The 21,564-nt window shown below is 37.3% G+C and overlaps 2 protein-coding genes and 1 pseudogene across 2 annotated transcripts; all 3 read right to left on the reverse strand.

Annotated features, from left to right (window-relative positions):
* Window positions 1–13,839: 13,839 nt before the first annotated feature.
* On the reverse strand, window positions 13,840–17,470 carry LOC131605592 (uncharacterized). The gene is made up of 4 exons (XM_058877932.1): window positions 16,681–17,470; window positions 15,450–16,585; window positions 15,021–15,356; window positions 13,840–14,688 (listed from the first exon to the last, which is right to left on the reverse strand). The coding sequence occupies exons 1-4, from the start codon at window positions 17,468–17,470 to the stop codon at window positions 13,840–13,842; spliced, it is 3,111 nt and encodes a 1,036-aa protein (XP_058733915.1).
* Window positions 17,471–17,524: 54 nt separating this feature from the next.
* Window positions 17,525–18,343, reverse strand: LOC131605593 (uncharacterized). Its single transcript, XM_058877934.1, has 2 exons — window positions 18,223–18,343; window positions 17,525–18,039 (listed from the first exon to the last, which is right to left on the reverse strand). The coding sequence occupies exons 1-2, from the start codon at window positions 18,341–18,343 to the stop codon at window positions 17,525–17,527; spliced, it is 636 nt and encodes a 211-aa protein (XP_058733917.1).
* Window positions 18,344–19,304: 961 nt separating this feature from the next.
* On the reverse strand, window positions 19,305–20,737 carry LOC131605594 (uncharacterized; annotated as a pseudogene).
* Between the last annotated feature and the right edge of the window lie 827 nt (window positions 20,738–21,564).

Consider the following 21,564-nt stretch of genomic DNA (forward strand, 5'->3'; position numbering starts at 1 on the left):
TAAGTATGAGTACCAACAGTTGTTCTAGAGTTTAATCCGTAATAATATATATTTTTCTTGTATTTTCTATAATATATCATTATTAATAAATTGTTAATATTTATAAATTATTAAATTATAAAAATAATTTATTTTATTGGTATGAACTTATTAAAAACATACGAGTAAAATGAATATTAAAAATAAATAAAATCTCATCAAGTATGTCGATAAAATTACTCTTACAGACTATACACATACAAGAGAAAAAGAGAAAAAAAATTAAGTGTATTATAATTGTTATAGTATACATTTACTGATAACGGAGTATTATGTTATTATCTATTGTCATGGAAAACATTATACAACATCGATTTGTTGTAGTTATTCAAGAATGTTACTTTAACTGTGGATTAACTAAAATTCAATTGTTTTTAGACTTTTAACATATATAATTAACTCACAGCGAGAGAGAGGGTAGATAGAAGACAGAGCATAAGAAGTGTACTACAAACGAAGCAGGATCGAAATTTTATGTATTTTAGTGAGAGAGGGTAAATAGAAGACAGAGCATACAACAAATTTTTTTTATTTTCTTAAAATTGCGTGCTTACAAAAGAAAAGAAATTCATTTTATAAAGGGATACAAAGGCTTACTATTTAAGCCGGTAAGAGCTACCTATGATAGCCAGTTACAATAAACAAAGGTGAATTATTACTGTCGGGTACACTTTGGCCCCATCGTCACAATAATAATTAACAAAATACAAACTTTCTTACAAAAAGTTGAAAATATGCTTTCCCTATTCCAAGAAAAGATGCTTGCATGTGCCTTCTTCCAAGATAAGATGCTTTCATATCTTTTCTTTTGTCTTTAGCAATGTTTTTTCTCATAAGATAAGATTCTTATCTTTTATTGTGTTTTGAAATGGTAGACAAGATAAGATTCTCTCTTGTCCATTTCTCTTTGTCTCGGGATTCTATTATCTCTTGGCTTTGTCCTTTGCCTTTTGGGCCATAGATTGAATCGTGGCTTCCCAAAAATCTTCAGCAGTAGGGTCCTCTGCTTGGGCTTCTCCTGCTAAACAATCAAAATTGTTGGAATCCATTGATCCCATAGAAGAGCTAGTCTTCATAGATGAATTTTTATCTTTTGATGTTTTTGTTGGAAAAGTGGAGAAGAATTGATTCTTCATATAGTCCAAAGTTCTGACCATAATTTCTTCTTCTGTTTCATTTGGATATTTTCTTTGGAAGAAGTTCTTCAAATTTCCCATGGACATTTGTTCGGAGCTCTGCTCTTTGACTTTATCATTTTGATCTTCAGTTATGGCTGCTTGAATCAGAATAATTTTATTCTGGATTTCTTCATAACTCATCTTGTTCCATCATTTATAGAAGAAATTTCTTTCTAAAATTGGAATGTTGAATTTATCTTGAGATATGGTGATAGACCATCTCCATATCCAAGGAATCTGAAATTTGGCAAAGAATAAAAACGGACATTGCCCTGTGATTAAATTTTAAGATAAAATATTTATGATAAGTTGACTATTATCACACCAGGGATTGTACAAATCAAGTAATTCTTTGGGTACAATTTCCAAAGACGGACCAAATTTAGTCCACCATTCTTAAAACCAATTTGGTACTGGTCTATTAATCATTTCTGGATTAATAGAGAAAGACCAAGAATGCTTATTGTTAGGATTTTGATAATAAAAAGCTTGAGTAAATGTTTGGACATAGTCCCAATAATTAAAGTAAATATACTTTCCTTTAGCAATTCTTATTGCTTTCTCACCATTTGGGTTGAGACCCCATTCTCTTGGTAACAGGATTTTATTAATATGGCATTTACAGAAGTTTATAAAAATTTCAGGATTATTGTTTTGGTAGTGGTGAGTAATTGTTACCGATTCGGTAACAGTCAAAAGAATTTCTAGGTGAGGCCTAGATTTTCCATGAAGACCTGGATATCCTCGTGATTCGAGGTATCTCGTTTTGATAGACCATCCATCATTTGGATTTATCTTAATATCTTCTTCATCAACATTCATGATTTTTTCAGTTACTGGATTTTCAAAATAATTCAGTTGTTCTTGAGATGGGTTGTTAACCGCAACTTCCTTGTAGGATGTATTTTTATTAGAGGAGGAAGCAATATCTTCCTTTTTTGATGAAGATGCAGGTAATTGCTGCATTTTTCTCCCTTTGTAAACTGTAGTCCAATCCCCTATTAGAGGAATGTTTGATTCAAGTTGAAGTAACCTATTTTTACTCCCTCTTCCACCACGGCCATAGCCGCGGCCTCTTCCCCTATATGGGGTCATCATTTTTTCCCTGCAAAAATTCACGAGTTAGGTAGTCAGCAAGTGAATTATTTTCACCTTTAATCTGTTGAATATCAAATTCAAATATAGATAATTGAGATTGCCAGCTAGCAAAAATTTGCTTAGCAACAAGATTTTTAACATCTTTTTCTATAATTGATTTAGCTGAGCTGCAATATTTTTTTAATAAGAATTTCTTATTAAGAAGATCATCTTGAAATTTTGAAATACATTTTATAATAGAAAGCATTTCTTTCTTGATAGTAGAATATTTAGATTGAGTAGGATTCCATTTTCCAGAAGTAAATCTAACTAAAACTTCTTTTGATGTATCAGGTATAACATGTTTTAAGTATTCCTCCATAGCCTAAGTCTGAAGCATCAGTTTCAACAATTTCGAAATACTTAGGATTAGCAAGAGATAAACAAGGCAAATATTTAACCTTATTTTTAATTATTTGGACTGCCTGAGAATATTTATTAGTCCAAGGGTCGTGTATTTTTCTAAGCCTTTCATAATAATCTGCTATATAATTAAGACTACCAAGAAATCTTTGTAATTGTTTTTTAGCTGTAATAATATTGGGAAATTTTGAAGAAAATTCAATACTTCTTTGTAGAGGAACTATTGTTCCTTGGTCAATTTCATGACCTAGAAATATAACTTTAGTTTGAAATTTTTTCATTTTAGGAGCAGATATAACTAATCCATTATGTTTAATTAATCCTTTAAATATTTTCAAATGTTTAATATGTTGATCTATAGTTTTAGAAAAAACTAAAACATCATCAATATAAAGAATTATAAATTTTGTATAAGGATTAAAAATATTATTCATAATATTTTGAAATTCAGAGGGGGCATTTTAAAGACCAAACGGAAGGACATTCCATTCATAATATCCAAAGGGTACAGTAAAGGTTGTTTTATACTTATCAGATTCATTAATTTGAATTTGCCAATAACCAGATTTCATATCAAACTTAGAGAAGATAAAGCATTGTTTAATCTATCTAATAGGTCTTTTTTATTAGGAATAGGATATCTAATCCATCTTAACACCTTATTAAGAGGCTTGTAATTAATAACAAGTCTTGGGACCCCACGTTCTTTTTCAGCAGCATTATTAACATAAAAGGTTGTGCAGCTCCAAGGAGATTTTAATTTTCTTATTAATTTTTTCTCCAAAAGAGATTCTATCTCTTTTTTGCATAGCTCTACATACTCATGGTTCATTTGAGCTGGCCTAGCTTTGGTGGGAATCTGACTTTCATTAAAGTCATCAAGATAAGGTAAAGAAATAACATGTTTCTTTCTATCCCAAAAAGCATTTGGTAAATCATTACACACTTCTTTTTTAAACTGTTGCTCAATCAATTTGATTTGTTCTTTTATTTCATTTTTATTAAGTTGTTCATTAATATTTAATAAACTAATTTCTTCTTCAAGAAAACTTAATTTTTTTTCTTCTTTATTTAAGAGAATACTTTTAACTTCATTAAGCATTTTAATATGAGGGTCAGTAATAAATTCAAAAGTGGTTGCTTTATCATTAATCATGGCAGTGATGCCTTTAGTGTCAACATTAAGTATAGGCATAATGCTATTTAAAAAAGGAGTTCCAAGAATAACTCTATGAGTCATATTTTTGACTAAGATTAAATGGGTAGGTAAACAAATATCTTGATTACAAACATATGTATTAGGTAATTTATAATTAACTGTTAGTTTGTCACCACTAGCCTATGCAAGGGTTTGAGTGGTTTTGGTATAATACTTGGTAGGGACAATTCTTTCCTGAAGACAATTAAGGTCAGCGCCACTATGAATAAGAGCAACTTCATTTTCTAAAATAAAAATTCTATTAAATAACTAAAGTTATTTTAACAAACTATTTTTGAGAAATTATTCTGTCAATAAGAGTAAGAAACCTATCATTAGTAGAAGGACTGCTAGTAGAAGATATTTCTTCAACTTCAAGGTTACTTGTTTCGAGTAAGGAGACCCTTTGAGATAATCTTTGATTATCATTCTTTATCTGAGTAATTTCAGATTTCAAAAGATTAATTTCTCTATGTAAATCAGCAAGGGAAACATGAGTTGCACGAATATTGGATTGTTGAAATCTGGACCTCACTTAATTGGTAAGGGGCTTCAATAATAATAGGAGATTCTTTTTTACAATTTTCTTGAATTAAGACTTCAAGCATTTTTCTTTTAAGCTTATTATCATAGATAGACTCAATAGCCTTTATGGCTTCATCTTATTCTGTAGTAAGAACATTAAGACCATTCATGTCCATAATAGACTTCAGTTACGACCGGCTTTAATTTTGAAGTTATAAAACTTAAACTACAGAGTCGCCACCTATATTTATTTTATCCTAAGGATAAGGGAAAATATGGGATAAAACCTATTTAAGAGTTTTCTAGGTAAGTCAATAAATTAGGATTAAGGAAAGGTATTAGGCACTCTTAATCCTTCCTTAAGGTTTATAGTGTCTCTTATGCAAGGTTTATGATAAAAAGTTTGTGGTTAAAAAGTGCACATTAGGGTAGAGAATAAAATCTCAAACCTACTTAATTTTAGTGAAAGGGGACTCATTTCGGTTGTCCGAATACCTACGTACCTCCTTAATGGAGGATTAGAGTCAACGTCGTTCGTAGGTTTGTTGGTGTTTTTTATGAGATTGAAAGGGGACTCATTTCGGTTGTCCGAATACCTACGTACCTCCTTAATGGAGGATTAGAGTCAACGTAGTTCGTAGGTTTGTTGGTGTTTTTTATGGGATTGCATGTTATTTTGTATGTTGAGTGTGTTTTACGTAGTTCGTAGTTGTGATTAAAAGTTTTTGGTGTACAATCCCTATTTTTGTACTTTTTTATAATGTATTGAAAAATTAGTAATGTGTTAAATAATTTTTAGTGTTTTAATAAATGGAATTTTGAATTATGTTAAAAGGTTTAAATTGTTTAGTCGTATCGATATAGTTTTGAATCATGAAGAAGATTTGATCTTCATTGAAATTAATTCGCTCGAGGCAAAGAAATTTGATTCGATTGAGTCTTGATAAAGAATCTTGATCTTTATCATAATTAATTCGCTCTAGGCAAAAAAATTTGACTGTATTCATTTATCGCATTTGAGTGATATCGTTTGATTATTGCTTTATGCATAAATCATATTTCGCATGAATTTTAATCGTTTCGAATTGAATAATAAATTGGTAAGAGGTTAAGCCGACCTATTAGTTATTCTATTATTTGCAAAGAATTATATATATAGTTTGTTTGATTATTTAATTAAATAAAAAGGACTTATTTTTATATTTTTTAACAGCTTTTGTAATGTTGATATTAATCTAAAATCTATGTACTTACTAACATACTAAACTTGAAGACTTATCCCACTGGCAGAAAATAAAGCATATTTTTTGTTTTACATTTTTTCTAAGTTTGTTTTTATTTTTTAGCATTTTAGCAGATTAGAATTAGTTTGTTTTCTTATATAGTTTAACATGTTGTTAATTTATTACTAATGAGTCAATAGTGAACCATACAAAATAAACAAAATATGCTTGAATGTTCAAATGGGCCAAATTAAAACAAAATAAAAACTAGTCCGCGGAGCCCTAAATTCTAACACAAAACCATCAAATACAGTAAAAGAAAATCAAGCACACCCAAGCAAAATATAAAGTGCAGCAGAGAAAATACAAGATCTCACCGATGGCAGAGGAAATTGGACGGTCGGAAATGGGACGTATTGCACGTTTGGAGGCGACAAGGCCAGTATGGTCGGAATTTGTGTCCTTTTTTATAGTGAAGTTTGGGTTTAGGTTGTAAGTTTTGAGAGACTGATTATGCGGGATTCGAAATCAAGAAAACTTAATTGTGTTTTGATGATGATTTACTGAGAGTTTAATATCCATTTAATTGAATCCATTTATGTGGGTTTGGAGGATTGTATGATTCTAATTTGCAATCCTTTTCTAGGAAATATTCATGGTATATCTTCTAATGAGTAAACTTGGTTTGGCAAATTGAATTTGATATCATTTTGGAATGAAATGTGAACGTGGATGAATGATATTGATTAATGGCATGATGGAGATTTGATGTAAACCGAATGATACGGTCCCGTTTTTTTTTTTGTTGCTAACAAAGAGGGCCTAAGCCCAAAAGAAAGATTACAAAAGAACACTCCTACTAGAACTAACACCAAATTTATCCCTTTCTAACACTCTCCTAACACAGTTGGGAGCTGTACTCAAGAAATAAGATTCACCATGCAGCTGTTGTCCTTCCTTTGCAAGCAAGTGAGCACAAACATTAGCTTCTCTATGAATATGTTTAATTTCTACCAACTCAAAATTAACCAAACTAAGCTTAATTTGGCGCATCAGACTATTGTTACTGAACTTCTTGTTGCAATTCTGCATGATAGCATCAACAGCAACCTTCGAATCGGTCTCCACGATGAGCTTTGTGTAACCATGTTGCACCGCCATCTTTATACCAGTACGAAATCCCCCAAAATTCAGCCATGATGGGACTGCATCTACCAATAAACTTAGCAAAGCCGCAAATCCATTCCCCATGCTCGTTGCGAATACAGCCTCCACAGCTGGACCTACCATCCTGACCACTCGAACCATCAACGTTGAGTTTAAAGCAATCCATAGGAGGGCAATTCCAGCGAACCAGTATCTCTGTGAGACTCCTCTCCATAATATGCTTATTGACCTCAATGGCGTTTTTATATTCCTTGAGTCTTCCATCTACAACCTTCCCCACATCATGAGGTCTCACATAATTCACATCATGTGTTTCCTTATTCCTCCAGTTCCAAAGATTATGACACCCCACAGCCCTCATGTTGCACCAGTTTTTCGCACTCGAGGTGTAAGATAAGTTTAACATGATCCAATCCTCTAACTCCATCGTGTAGAAATCAATAGCAATATTGTCTGGAACCCGAGGCTCCCATAACTCTCTCGCTCTCTTGCAGTCCCGCAGAACATGCAAGGCCGTTTCGCTAATAGCACCACAACAAGAACAAGCTGCACTTCCTAACCCATACACATTCAGTCTACTATTCGTGAGTAATCTGTTGTGATTTAGCAGCCAAATGAAGCACTTAACACGTTCCTGAACTTCCAGCTTCCAAATAAACTTCCACGAATTATTCGCCATACTAGCAGGGTCCCTTGCATGCACCTCATACATTTGCTTTATGGAAAAAGTTCCATCCTCATCAGTAGTTAACAAAAACTCATCCTCACCATTCCCATCAGAAGGAGGGAGAATAACGGCTATTTCCAGCTTCATTGCATCTGGCATCCAGTCCAACATATCCCAGTTCCAGTCCCCGTTATTCCCCACAATGTCTTTAACTTTGGCATTAGTGAGATTCTCCGGTATACTCAGGTCACTGTCTTTAATACAACTTCCTCTCTTAATCCAACTATCACTTAATAGTTGAATTTTAGATCCATCCCCAACTGTCCAAAGCCCAACATGCATAAGACCATATTGGTTTTTGGTTATGGCTTTCCAAAGGTTGGAATCTGCTTGTCTGGATTGCAACTGCCCATGCATTCTATCAACCTTATATTTACTACGCAGCACTTCACACCAGAGGTCATTATCACCATTGAGAATTTTAACAACCAAACCAATTCATTTATCACCTCCATAACTATCATTCATTCATTCATTCATTAATCTCTCTCTTAAATGTTCGCTCTCTCCTCTCACTAGAGGGAAGAGTTTCGTTTCCGATGGTCTCCGGCGGTTGGGAGACGGTGAAGAGAAAGGCGGTCCGAGATTCACCCAGGTGGGATGTGTTTCCTTGGGGTGGAGGAATGGGGGGGAGCCGGAGAGAGGGGCTAAAGTCGGTGTACTTCTCGAACTTCCCTGATTCTTTCTCCGCGAAGTCGTTCTTTGAGCTTTTTGCGTGTATCGGGAAGGTAGTGGAGGTAGCAATTTCGCCGAGGAAGAATCGTTTTGGCAGGAAATTTGGGTTTGTTAGATTTGACGAGGCGGAGGACGGGAGGTTGATTGCGATTCGCTGTGACAATGTAATGATAATGGGGGTTAAAATCCACGCAAATCTCCCCAGATTTGAACGCAATCGAATCGATTCGAGTAAGGGTGGAGGGTCGAAGTTCTATATTGGAGGGGGCGTTTCGCAGAGGAAGGATTTTTTGAAGGCTACAGGGGGTTCCGGTAGGGTCGGCGGGGACGGCAGATCTTTCGCAAAGGTTGTACTCGAGGGTGGTGGGAGTGGTTCCAATGGTCGTTCTGTGTCGCAGCCAAAGATTCAGTATTCTTCTAAAGAAGAAGATAGAAACAGGTTTCTGAAAGCTTATGTGGGGGTTGTCTCTATTCCCGGGTCGACATTTAACATTCAGTCTCACTTTGAGATGGAGGGGTATTTTCAAGTCAAAGTGACTCCCATGGGGGGTAATTTGTGTCTGCTGGAAGAGTCAGAGGAGGGTGTCATCGAGGATCTCATCGGTGTCGGAGAAACTTGGTGGAAACAATGGTTCACAGTTGTGAGGAGGTGGAATGAGTTAGACATAGACGACGGCAGAGTCAGCTGGATTAGTATTTATGGTGTGCCTATACATGCGTGGAACGCTGAGTTCTTCATGGCAGTGGCTAACGCGTTGGGATCGTTCATTTGTCTCGACGAATCGACAGCGGAAGGATCCAGTTTTGACACGGCTAGGATGATGGTGAGAGTTAAGCTGAACCATGCTTTACCATCATCGATGGAGGTTCTGATTGACGACAAAACTTTTGTGTTGATCTTGAAGGAAGATGCTGTTGGAGCGATGCGCAATTCTTCAGGTATGCGTAAAGTCTTTTCTCCGGTTAGTTCTGAAAATGATTCTCTGGACTCGGTGGATAATTTGTCTGTGAATATGTTTGAGGAGGAAAAAGGTTGTGATCCTGATGATGTTATATTGCTATCAAATCCGACTAGAAAATTAGATAGTATTGCTGAGACTGAGAAAGTCTCTTTGTCTGTTAAGGTTCAGAATTCGATGGGGTCGGGTTCGAATGAGAAGTCGAAATCCGGGGAGTCTTTAGGGGTGGGGAGGTTGGAGGGTGTTAATGTTGTTGACGGCGGATTGGTGGTTAGTGGTTGCGTTGGGGGGGTGTCGGGGGGCGGTGATTCTCCCATCTTTTCTTTTGACGGCACGCTGCAAGAGTACAGGAATTCGCTGCGGCCTCTCAAAGCGCAGGCGGATAATTCCAAATGTGAGGGAGTCTTTGACAAGGCGGTTAAGTGCAGGCAGGATGGAGGTGGTGTTAACGCGGTGATAGGTGCTGTTCCAGTTGTTTCAGGGACTAAGTCTTTGGCTGAAGGAAAGGCAGTGGCAAAGAAATTAAATTGCAAGAAGCCTAGTGACATGAGAAATCAGAAAGGGGTGTTGGTGCCTATCAAAACGCGGTATAAGCGGTGCAGCGGTAAGACAGTTAGGAAGAAGGGCAGAACAGCCACAGTGGCTTCTCTTTACATCTCTAATTCGGATTCCATATGCTCTTTTGGTGGGGAGAATTCGCATCGGTTCGGTGATTACGAAGAGGCAGCCGATATCCATCAAAGTAATAATAGACAATGGAATTTTTTGGATGAGGAAGGGGGGAAAAAGCTTGGTAAGGGCATGGCCGCTTTAGGTGTGGGGACGTTTGATGAAAATATGAAAATGTTAGACAATGTTGTTTTTACGAGAAAGAGTGGGGAGGATGGCAAGAAGAGTGGGAAGGAGTTTCTAGCTTGTTTTAAATGATTATCGGAACCATGAACATTAGAGGAGGAGGTAGCTCTTTGAAAAGAAAAAGAGTGAGATCTATCATCATTAAAGGGAAAGCGGATATCTTTATGATTCAAGAAACTAAATTTAAAGAAATTAAGGACCATTATGTTTCAAGCTTGTGGGGTGGGTCGGAGGTTGGTTTCTCTTATTCGAATTCAAATGGTGCTTCGGGAGGTTTGATAACTTTATGGAAGGGGGATAATTTGGAAGTGGTGAATAGCTTCAAAGGGGAGGGTTATCTTGGTATCAAAGTGAGATGGGAGAGTAGGTGGTATTATGTTGTGAATGTGTATTCTTCTTGTGTGTTGGCTAAGAAGAAGTTGTTGTGGGCGAATTTATTGAGTTTGATCGGGCTTTACAAAGACGGAGAGTGGGTTATTGGAGGGGACTTCAATGCGGTGAAAAATGTGAATGAAAGAAGAGGGAGAGGGTTTGGGGATAATATGCTAAATAATGAAATGAAACTTTTTGCGGAATTCATTCATAATTCTACGTTGGTGGATGTGCCGTGCAAAGGAAAAAAATTCTCTTGGTATAGTGGAGATGGGAGATCCATGAGTAGAATTGATCGGTTTCTAATTTCGGAGGAGTTGATGGATAGATGGGGTGTGGTTGGCCAACTTGTAGGCGATAGAGATATTTCCGATCATTGTCCGATATGGTTGATGGCGAGTAAAGTTAATTGGGGGCCTAAACCGTTCAAATTCAACAACGAATGGTTTTCTTTAGATTCTTTTTATGCTTTTGTGGAGAAGGAGTGGAAGAATATGGAGGTGGTAGGGAGAGGGGATTATGTTTTAAAAGAGAAGTTAAAATTGCTTAAGGTCAAATTAAAGGTGTGGAATGAGGAGGTTTTCGGTAGGTATGATTTAAATGTGGAGGAAGGCAAGAGGCGTATCAATTTATGTGATGATGTTTTGGAGTCGAGCAATGAAGATTTGATTAAAGAGATGGTGGCGGAGAGGAGGGATGTAACATGTAGATTTTGGAGGGATTTGCAAATCAAAGAGAATATGCTTCTCCAAAAATCGAGATTGAAGTGGTTGAAGGAGGGCGATTCTAATAGTAGTTTCTTTCACAAGGTCATTAAGGAAAGAAGGAGGATTAATCATATTGGTCCCATTCTTTCTTCTAGGGGAAACCTTGAATCGGTTAGGGATGTCAAGGAGGAGGTTTTTCGGCATTTCAAGGAGAAATTCAATGAGGAAATTGTGGAAAGACCGTTATTGGAGGGGATTCATTTCAACAATATTAGTGGGGCGGATTCGGTCTTCCTCGACGGTCCGTTTTCGGAAGAGGAAATCAAGGAGGCTATATGGAGTTGTGGGGGGGCGAAGAGTCCGGGTCCGGATGGTTATTCTCTCCTTTTTTTCAAAAGGTGTTGGAATTTTTTGAAGGAGGATATAGTGCGCTTTTTTAAGTGTTTTTACGAAGGAGGTTCACTATCTAAATCGGTAACATCTTCCTTTATATCTTTGATTCCCAAGTCTCATAATCCTTTGTCCTTAGACGATTATCGGCCTATTTGTTTGGTGGGGAGTATGTACAAAGTGGTTTCAAAATTATTGGCGGGTAGATTAAAGTGTGTTCTTGGCTCCGTTATCTCTAAGAGTCAAAGTGCTTTTGTTCCGGGTAGACAAATGTTGGAAGGTGTGGTGGTGGCAAACGAAGTGGTTGATTATGCGAGAAAAGAGGGAAGGGATTGTCTTCTTTTCAAGGTAGATTTTGAAAAGGCTTACGACAAAGTGAATTGGAATTTTTTGAGATATATGTTTGGTAGAATGGGGTTCGGTGCAAGGTGGAGAGGATGGATGGAAAAATTGATTTTTAATAGTCACATGTCTATTCTTGTGAATGGTAGTCCGACGGGCGATTTTGAGGTGGGGAAGGGATTGAGGCAAGGAGATCCCTTATCTCCTTTCCTCTTTGTCTTAGTAGCGGAGGGTTTAACGGGTTTGGTGAGGAAGTCAATAGAGATTGGAGAATTTGATTGTTTTTCTATAAAACGGAATTGTCCAATCGATATTCTCCAATTTGCGGACGATACTTTGTTGGTGGGGAAAGGGAATTGGAGACACATTTGGGCGATAAAGGCGGTTCTTAAAGCTTTTGAGTTGGTGTCGGGGTTGGGCATAAACTATCACAAAAGTAAACTTATTGGGATCAATGTAAATGGGAGTTTTTTGGAAGCGGCTTCGAATGTCCTTGCTTGTAAGATTGAAGATAGCAATTTCTTTTTTCTAGGAATTCCGGTGGGGTTTAATCCTAGAAGATACAAAACGTGGGAACCTCTTTTATCAAAGATGAGAAATCGGTTGGCGGGTTGGAAGAATAGATTTTTAAACTTAGGAGGGAGGATTACATTGTTGAAGTCCGTTTTGAGTTCGCTTACCGTCTTTGCCATGTCTTTCTTTAAGATGCCTTCCAAGGTGGTGAAGGAGTTCACGCGTCTTCAAAGTAGTTTCTTATGGGGGGGTCGGGAGGATAAGAGGAGTATTCATTGGTTTAGTTGGAGGGATGTGACTAAACCTTTTGAGAAGGGGGGTTTAGGAATAAAAAATATTGAAGATTTTAATTTGTCTCTTTTGAGTAAATGGAGATGGAAGATTATTCAAGGGGCAGATTCTCTTTGGTGCAAGATTCTTAAGGAGAGGTATGGAGATTTGGTGGTAAAGGTGATGGGAGGGGGCGTAGATCCTAAAGAGAGGAGGAAGGCGTCATATTGGTGGAAGGATTTAGTGAAGTTGGGGAGAAACTCTTTTTTTGACCCGTTTGTTTCTTCTTGCAGGTTTGTTCTCCGGAATGGCTACAACACCCCTTTTTGGGATGTTATGTGGCTTAATGGGATGGTTTTGAAGGAGGTGTTTCCTAGTCTTTATGAGGCTTCTAGTTTGAAAACGGTGTCGGTGGCGGCTATGGGAGGGTGGGTGGATAATAGGTGGTCGTGGGGGAATTGTGGTATATCGGAGACTCGATTGCTTGATCAGGAGGTGGCGGTTAATTGGGGCGTTTTTCGTGAATTATTGGAAGAATGTGGAGAGTTAGGTTCGGATAGAGATGGGGCGGAATGGCTTTCTTTGAGGGGTGATGATTTCTCGGTGGCCTCATGCTATGAAAAGTATGCTAGCTACCGTATTCCTTTCGGTCCGGTCGGTAGACATGATGTGGCAAAGACTTTGGTTTGGAAGTCGGAAGTTCCTTTCAAGATAAGGGCGTTTGGTTGGAGGCTTCTTGCAAATAGGCTCCCTACGAAAGATCTCCTCATGATTAGAGGTATTTCGTTATCTCCCGAAGCTTCCTTGTGTGCTTTTTGTAAGATTGATCCGGAAAATCGGGATCACTCTTTCTTTTCTTGTTCTTTTGTAAAGGATATTTGGAGGGACATAGCGATGTGGATAGGTAAAGAGGGGTTAGAAGAGGAAGAGAGCCATTCAAGTTTTATGGAATGGCATTCCTTTTGTAAATCTAAGAAAGTTTTAGATAGGAAGGTAGACATTATTTGGTTAGCAACTTCATGGGCTTTATGGTTAAGTAGGAATGGGGTTTGTTTTAGGGAAGAGCTTTGGAGCTTAGACAATGTTGTTTGGAACATCAAAGCTTTGGTGTGGAGGTGGTCTTTTTGTGGAGAAAATACTCATTCCAATTTTTCTTATTATGATTTTGTCAAAGATCCGATCCGGTTCTTATCATAATTTCAATTGGTTTGTATTTTTTTCCTTTTCTGGCTTGTGCCCCCCTTTTGTAAACAGGTTGGTGAACCCTTAGTTCGCCGGTTTATATTATCTTGTTTACTAAAAAAAAAAAAACCATTGAGAATTTTACTCCCCAACTTCATCATACAAACCTGATTCATGAGATTAAGGTCACGTAACCCTAGCCCCCCCTCACACTTAGCCGTGGTCAATTTATCCCATCCCACTGCATGGTACTTCCTCTTGCTATCCAAATCTCCCCAAATGAAATTCCTTTGAAGTTTCTGAATGTTATTAATACAGGCTTTTGGAAGAAGATTAGTCATCATAGGGTATACTGGAACAGCTTCCATTACACTCTTCGTAAGCGCAAGCCTCCCCGCAAAGGAAAAATGCCTTGCCTTCCAAGCAGAAAGCTTCAAAGCTAATTGATCAATGATATAAGAAAAATCGGTCATCTTTAAAGCCTTCCTAGTAAGCGGGACCCCCAAATATTTATCAAAGCCTCCTGTTTCTCGAAGACCCGATAGGCTCATCAATCTACTTCTAACGGACCTTGCCACATTCCTGGAAAAGAGAATGCTAGATTTCTCTTTACTGATGTCTTGCCCTGACATACTACAAAATTTCTTTAGAATTTCCATCATACAGCTCACTTGCTTCTCCGAAGCTTCGCCAAAAATGAGTAAATCGTCCGCAAACATTAGGTGCGAGATATTAACTCCATCCTTGCCAACTTGGAAAGCTTTCCACTTCTTCTTTGTTACAGCATCTTCTATAAGGTGTGACAATTTATCCATACACAACACAAAAAGATAAGGCGACATAGGATCCCCTTGACACACTCCTCGCTGAGGTCAAAAAAATTCATTCCTATTACCGTTCCAATTGATGTTAGTCTCCACGCTCGAGACTCCATGCATGATGACATTAATAATATTCTCTGGAAAACCGATTTCATCCAAAACTCTCCAAATAAACTCCCAATTAAGTTTGTCATATGCTTTTGACAAGTCAATTTTAACAGCGAAATAACCTTTTTTTTACCTTTTTTGTTATGCATCGTGTGGAGCACTTCATTGGCTATAATAATGTTTTCATGGATCGATCTACCCGGAACGAATCCTGTCTGGTTAGGAGAAATAAGAGAATCCGTGTAAGGCTTTAATCTGTTGACAACTACCTTGCTTATAACTTTATAGATCGTGTTGCACAACGAAATAGGCCTGAAGTGAATAACACTCATGGGTTGCTCCAATTTCGGAATTAAACAAACATCAGTCTTGTTAACATCCGCTATCATACTTGGATTACTCCAAACTTTCTTCACAAAATCAACCATATCCTCTCCAACAGTTTTCCATGCTTTTTGATAGAACCCTGTAGAAAACCCATCCGGCCCAGGGGCTTTCCAGGGTTTCATAGAGAAAAGAGCCTTGTGAACCTCTTCCACACTAATATCTTTTTCCAAGACTCTAATTCTAGCATCCTCCAGTTTATGAAATCCTACCTCCGTAGCCTTCCAGCAACACCAGAGTTTATTGCAAGAGAAAAGATCTTTATAAAAAGCTGTAACATGGTTTTTTAGCTCATTCTAATCCTTAATCCACACGCCATTCTCATCTTTCAACATCATAATCTTGTTCCTCTTTCGCCTGCCAATAGTTCTCATGTGATAATATTTCGTGTTCCTATCACCGTCGGACAACCACATGGATCTAGATCTCTGGAACCACATCAACTCCTCCTGGTTCAGAATGTAACTTAACTCATGTTGCAGTTGAACTTCTAACCTCCTCATGCCTCCTATATTATCATATTGTTGCAGCTTCCTCTGCACACCGTCTAGTCTCCTGATAAGGACCTTTTTCTCTCTTCTAACCACATCAAATGTATTAAACTTCCAACTCTCGATACCCGCTACAACATTATTAAGATTGCTTAACAAAGAATGATCCTTTTTCCAAGTCTCATGCAGCATACTTGGGTAGGAATCATTTAACAACCAGGCATTTTCAAAACAAAACGGCTTCTTTGAATACTGATGATTCTCCTCGTGAAGCTCAATCTGGATAGGATGATGGTCCGAAAATTCCACCCTAGTCAACACCTTCTCATAAGAATCCGGAAACTGCAATTTCCAGTCATCATTAACAATGGCTCTATCTAACTTCTCATAAATTCGTTGACCTCCATGATAGATAGGACCTCTCCACATAAACCTTGGTCCTTTACTCTCCAAATTACTCAGCATACAACTACCCATCCTATCCCGCATCTTTTGGCATCTATTAATTGTCACCGGAGCACCACCCTTCTTATCTCCAATGGACATAATATCATTGAAGTCTCCAGCAACCATCCAAGCCTTCTTCATATCAATTGCCAACTTCTGTAATTCTTCCCAAAGCTGCTTTTTACTGATATCATTTGGTCTTGCATATATAGCTGTGAAGGACCACTCAGGGGCATTATTCATTTTAATATTAGAATGAATCAAAACGTCAGCTTTCTTACAAACTTGTACTGTTAATAAGTTTGATTTCCAAGCCATAAGAATTCCACCAGAAAAATCATTATTCTCCACAATCTCCATAGAGTCAAATCCAAGCCTCCTAATAGCACTGCTTAACTTCCCTGGTTCACATCTAGTCTCGACAATAACCATCATAACTGGCTTAACACTATCAACATAATTCTTGCAGTACCGATAAAAAGATACATTCGCAGCTCCTCTACAATTCCACACTAAAATTATTGAGTTTGTATACATCATGGAAAAAGAATTCAGGATCGCACCCATTAACCAGACAATGGCGTCTCACAAACTTCCTCCGTGTTACCTTCTACTATCAAGTCATCCTCCTCCAATTCATTTCCTAACACCATTTCGCTACCAGAAGAACCTCCATAGAGAAAAGCTTCTTTTCTTTGGAGCTGATGGTTACTATCTGGTGGTATATCTATTTCAATATTGGGTAGTTCATTTGCATGGCTTTTGCCCAATTCCTGGCTGCCACTTGTATCAACATTATTTACCTTCCACATTTTTCTCTCTCCCACTTCCCCTTTTTTCTCTCTCCGAATCAAATTAAAGGTGTCATATTGTTCAACCACTTTTGCAACTCCTGGTTCATAACTTACCAACGTGTCTTCCACTCCAGACTTACTAATGCCCCCTGATTTGTCCTTCATTTGTATTTTGCCACGTGTCTCCAACCCATTCGGTTTACTCCTAATACTCTTCTCCTGTTTCTTTCCACCTTTTCCAGCTTTGTTGGCTATGCTTTTGTCATTAATGCTCCTACCCAAAGTTTCCCCATTTAATCCCAAATTTGTCAAGGAATTAATCAAATCACGCTTTTGAGTATTCCCATTGTTCTCTACCATATCCGCCACGTCACTACTACTAACCATACTAACCTTCTCTCTATATGTCTCCTTGCCAACACTATTATTAATAATACTAACAGCTTTGTCTCCAGCTATTACTTCCTTAGAATTTCCCCCATTAATACTGGTATCTCCGACAATTAAATCTGTTTCATCACCTTCCAAAACAAGAAAACGTGATCCACCATTTTTGGAAGGATCATGAATGCTCGCCGGAATATTGTTCCTTCTCTCCTCCATCGGTTTCCTCCCCCTTCTATGCTTCTGAACCACCTTCCACGGCCCCTCTGCATCTTAGCCAAGCTTCTCTCCCCCTCCACTAACACTCACCCCCACCATATTGTTATCACCATGTATGCCGCCCTCTTCTGTCACTTTTTTCTTCCCCTTCTCTTTCTCCAAGCACCCTTCCTTATAATGCCCGTATCTCCCACAAACTAGGCACAACATATGGAGCCCTTCATATTCCACTTTATAACTACTTCCTTTGATTTTGAACATGGCTAAAAGAGGCTTAGTCAAATTCACAGCCACACAAACTCTAGCATACTTTCCACGTTCCTGTTTTATGGTAGTTTTATCCACTTTTATTGTTCTTCCAATCCGATTGCCAAACTCAGTGAGGGCCCTGGGATCATAATACTCAATGGGAAGTCCTGAGATACGCACCCACACTGCAACTTCGTCAATCGTATCACTCTCCGATTTAAAGTTTGGACGCCAATCCTTGACCGTCAAATAATGATCATAGATAAACCACGGACCATTGGATAAAGCATTCTTCTTATCATCCTCATGAGAAAAAGCCACTAAATAATAATCATTACTTAGATCTATTATACTAATGACCCCTCTTTTTACCCACATCTGATTCAGTCTACTTTCCAGAGCTTTGTAACCTATTCTCCTTCCTAACAGCTTCACAATGACGCCCTCCTCCAAGGCTTCTGTATCCTCTTCTCTTCATCTTCTGAAAAAAATGAAATTTGGACATTCATATCCTCTTATCATTTCTTCTTCCACTGTGATCTCTCCATAAACAGTCTCCAGCACTTCAACTTCTTCATCACTTCCTCCACGGTCCTCCTCCACATCGTCCACCCTTCTTCCCATCATGATATCTCGAAAAGAAACTCATGTCCCTGCAGGTGGACTCCGCAAAGTCTCCTTCACCTTCTTAGTGCTGCGCTCCTGAAGATCTACCTCTACGGTACTCTTTTCCAGACACTCAGAAAAATTGTTGTCGTTATTTTTCGCTAGGGTACTGGTAAACCCTAGCAGAGGATTTGAATCCATATTTTCTTAAAGTTTTGAATCTTTAATTATTTTGAGACAAAGCGATGATACGATCCCGTTTCTATTACCACTTTACTCTCTTATTATCTTTTGTTTCCTAACTTGTTGACAAATAATAATAACGGATAAAAATAATGGTTAATACTAATGATAGTAATAATGAATATATTAATAACCAGTGGCGGAGCCAGAAAAATTATATAGCTTGGGCAAAAATTTAAAGATCGCAAATTTATATTATATATAATATATAAATAGTCGTCGATCAAAATAAAAGAGACAAACATAACCTTACAATAGAGAGTTAAATAAAATTACGAGGCAAATGTCCTTTCCGAGACTTCTTTGCGGTGAATGTTCGAATAATATCAATATCATCAAGTGACTTGAATATTTCCCGCTCGGTGTAACATATCATCAAATCATTGAACCACACATCGTTGATCTTATTTCGCAATTTAGACTTGATAATTTTCATTGCTGAAAAAGCTCTTTCAACGGATGCTGTCGACACCGGCAATATCAAAGCTAACTCTATAAGTTTATAAACCAATGGAAATACCAAATGTTTCTCAGTTTGAACTATCTTCGTAGCCAAACTTTGAACATCTTCACAAGTGGAAAATGAAGCATTTCTTCTCACTTGAAGAACATAAGTGTCAAGTTGATCCCTAATTGTTCCTCGGTCATCATCAGAAAAGTCAGCATGATAAATATCTGCGAGACGAGCAAGCTTATCAACATCAAACTTTGAGAAAGAGTTCTTGGGGTCAAGGCATTAAAAGAAATCAAGTATAATGTTACTTCTTTCACTAAAGCGGTGATCCATCTCCGCACATATTTTGTCAATAGCAACATAAAAAATCTCTGCACGGTAATGATGAAGATTAGTTATAGTCCTCCCTTCTACTCTTGAACGACCCTGAACTGGTATTTCGTCATCCATATTTGGCACCGGAATACCTTTAGCAACACAAAATTCTTGGACATCGGCAAAAAAATTATTCTAACCACTCTCTCTCATTGTGGCCAACCGAGCTTTGGCAACATCAACTAATTCCATGGCATTCACAATATTAAGTATCCGTATCCTTGAAATAGATAACTCGTACTTATCAAGAATACCACAAAGAGCATTCCTTAATGAGTCAGATGTACTATCCGTGACATGATGTAGAGCAATAAATCGTTCCACAACATTCCCTTTGCCATTCAAAAACCTAAAAAAAATCAACAAGTTTACTTGGTGGCATGTAGAGAATAATAGGTAATGAAAATTAAAAATTGGAAAATACAACTACTAACCTCAACATCACAGCCATTTGCTCTTTCACGGATATATCACGTGACTCGTCAATAAGCACGGAGAACTGTCTATCACCAAGCTCTTCCATAATCACCTTGGTAACTTCATGTGCACAACACGTCGCAAGCTCCTTTTGAATGTCACCGCAAGTCATTGTGCAATTTTTCTCACCACGGTCAAAAGCATCCCTCACTTGTTCATTCTGAGATTTTACCCAATCTACCATCTCTCTAAAATTGCCCTTATTTAGAGAAGTAGAGGATTCATCATGGCCAAGAAAAGCCATCCTTTGTGCTATGAGATATCTTGAACAATCTAAAGAACAAGTCAAACGAATCTTATACAATTCTTCCGATTCCTTGGTTGCATTAGCAAATTTACTTATCACACTTTGTCTTTGATTATTATAATCATCGTAATGCTTGCCACATGAGTTGTGCAAACTATTATGACCACCAACGTGACCTTTCAAGCTTTGAGATGCATGCTTCCAATCTCTATCCGCGTTTGGTGAAGACTTCAAAACCAAAGTATTCGGCCCTCCCAGGTTGCTTAAAGAGAAAACAATAAAAACAATAAGCTGCATCCTTTATCTCACTGTATTCCAACCATGTAAAATTCTTATACCATGATTTACTAAATGCTCTACTAACACTTCCAAATTTAGTACGAGGAAAGGTTGGCAAATCTGGTTGCATTGGACCCTTCAATATATATGCTCTTCTCACTTGGTCTTGAATATCCGGAGCATACTCATTGATTTGTTTCCTACAACCTGGATCACGCACAATCTCATTTGGATTAAACTCATTAACCACATTATTAGGCGGTGGTTCTAATTCAGCTTCCGATTGCACAATATTCACATTTTCAATATTTTCTCTATCAATTAAAAACCTCCTCATCCCTGAATAAAAGACAAAGTAGTTATAAAATTGTAGTTTTAAAATTTAAAAGAATAAAAATTTAAAAGAATAATGCCACATGCTTTGTACAAAATTGTTATGAATCTTAATGTGGGATGTGCCTTTAGCTTTAGAAAATATATATACTATGTACAGACAGTACAGTGTACTCAGTGTGAACAGTTGCAAAATTTGGAATTTTCTTATGTATATAGGCTGAAGTAAAATTAGTGATGTCACATGTTTTAACTCATTTGAATTGTTCACTGTCTAAAATGAATATACTAAGTAGACATTAACACCATATAATGCCACTACATCAACACTTGTCTCTCAAACAAAACACACTGATTGAACTAACAGTAAAATCAAAGTTTATCCATACTTTTTGTAGTTTAATAATAATAATAATAATAATAATAGTAATGATAATGATAATAATAATAATAATAATAATAATAATAATAATAATAATATTGATTCTTTACTATTTTTGTGTACTACTACAGACTACAGTTTTGTTCTGCTCTTTAGTTTTGTTCTGCTATATTGTATAATTTGTATTACTCTTTCTTTCAACCCCAAATTCTCAACCAGTACAAAAAAAACTGATTTTGATTACATGATTCATCAAATAACCTAAACAAAAGAGAAATAATGATTACCTAATATTCAATAATCATGAAACTTACCTGCAAATTGGATTATGGAAGAGATCAAGAGAAGATGGCGGCGACGGAGAGAAGGAAGAGACAGAGGAGGGAGGTGACAGCAACAACAATGGAGGGAGGGAGGTTAGAAGAGATGTCATGGCATGGAATTGGAGT

This window comes from Vicia villosa, linkage group LG5 (genome assembly GCF_029867415.1).
Source record: "Vicia villosa cultivar HV-30 ecotype Madison, WI linkage group LG5, Vvil1.0, whole genome shotgun sequence".
Lineage (NCBI taxonomy): Eukaryota > Viridiplantae > Streptophyta > Magnoliopsida > Fabales > Fabaceae > Vicia > Vicia villosa.

Coding starts and splice junctions, on each gene's coding strand:
- LOC131605592 (XM_058877932.1), bottom strand. CDS start 17,470: ATGGAGGAGAGAAGGAACAATATTCCGGCGAGCATTCATGATCCTTCC. Junction 16,586..16,680: donor GGATGACTTGATAGTAGAAG/GTAACACGGAGG, acceptor CAATAATTTTAG/TGTGGAATTGTAGAGGAGCT. Junction 15,357..15,449: donor TGTTGAAAGATGAGAATGGC/GTGTGGATTAAG, acceptor TGTTGCTGGAAG/GCTACGGAGGTAGGATTTCA.
- LOC131605593 (XM_058877934.1), bottom strand. CDS start 18,343: ATGGGAAGAAGGGTGGACGATGTGGAGGAGGACCGTGGAGGAAGTGAT. Junction 18,040..18,222: donor AATGATAAGAGGATATGAAT/GTCCAAATTTCA, acceptor ATTATTATTTAG/TGGCTTTTTCTCATGAGGAT.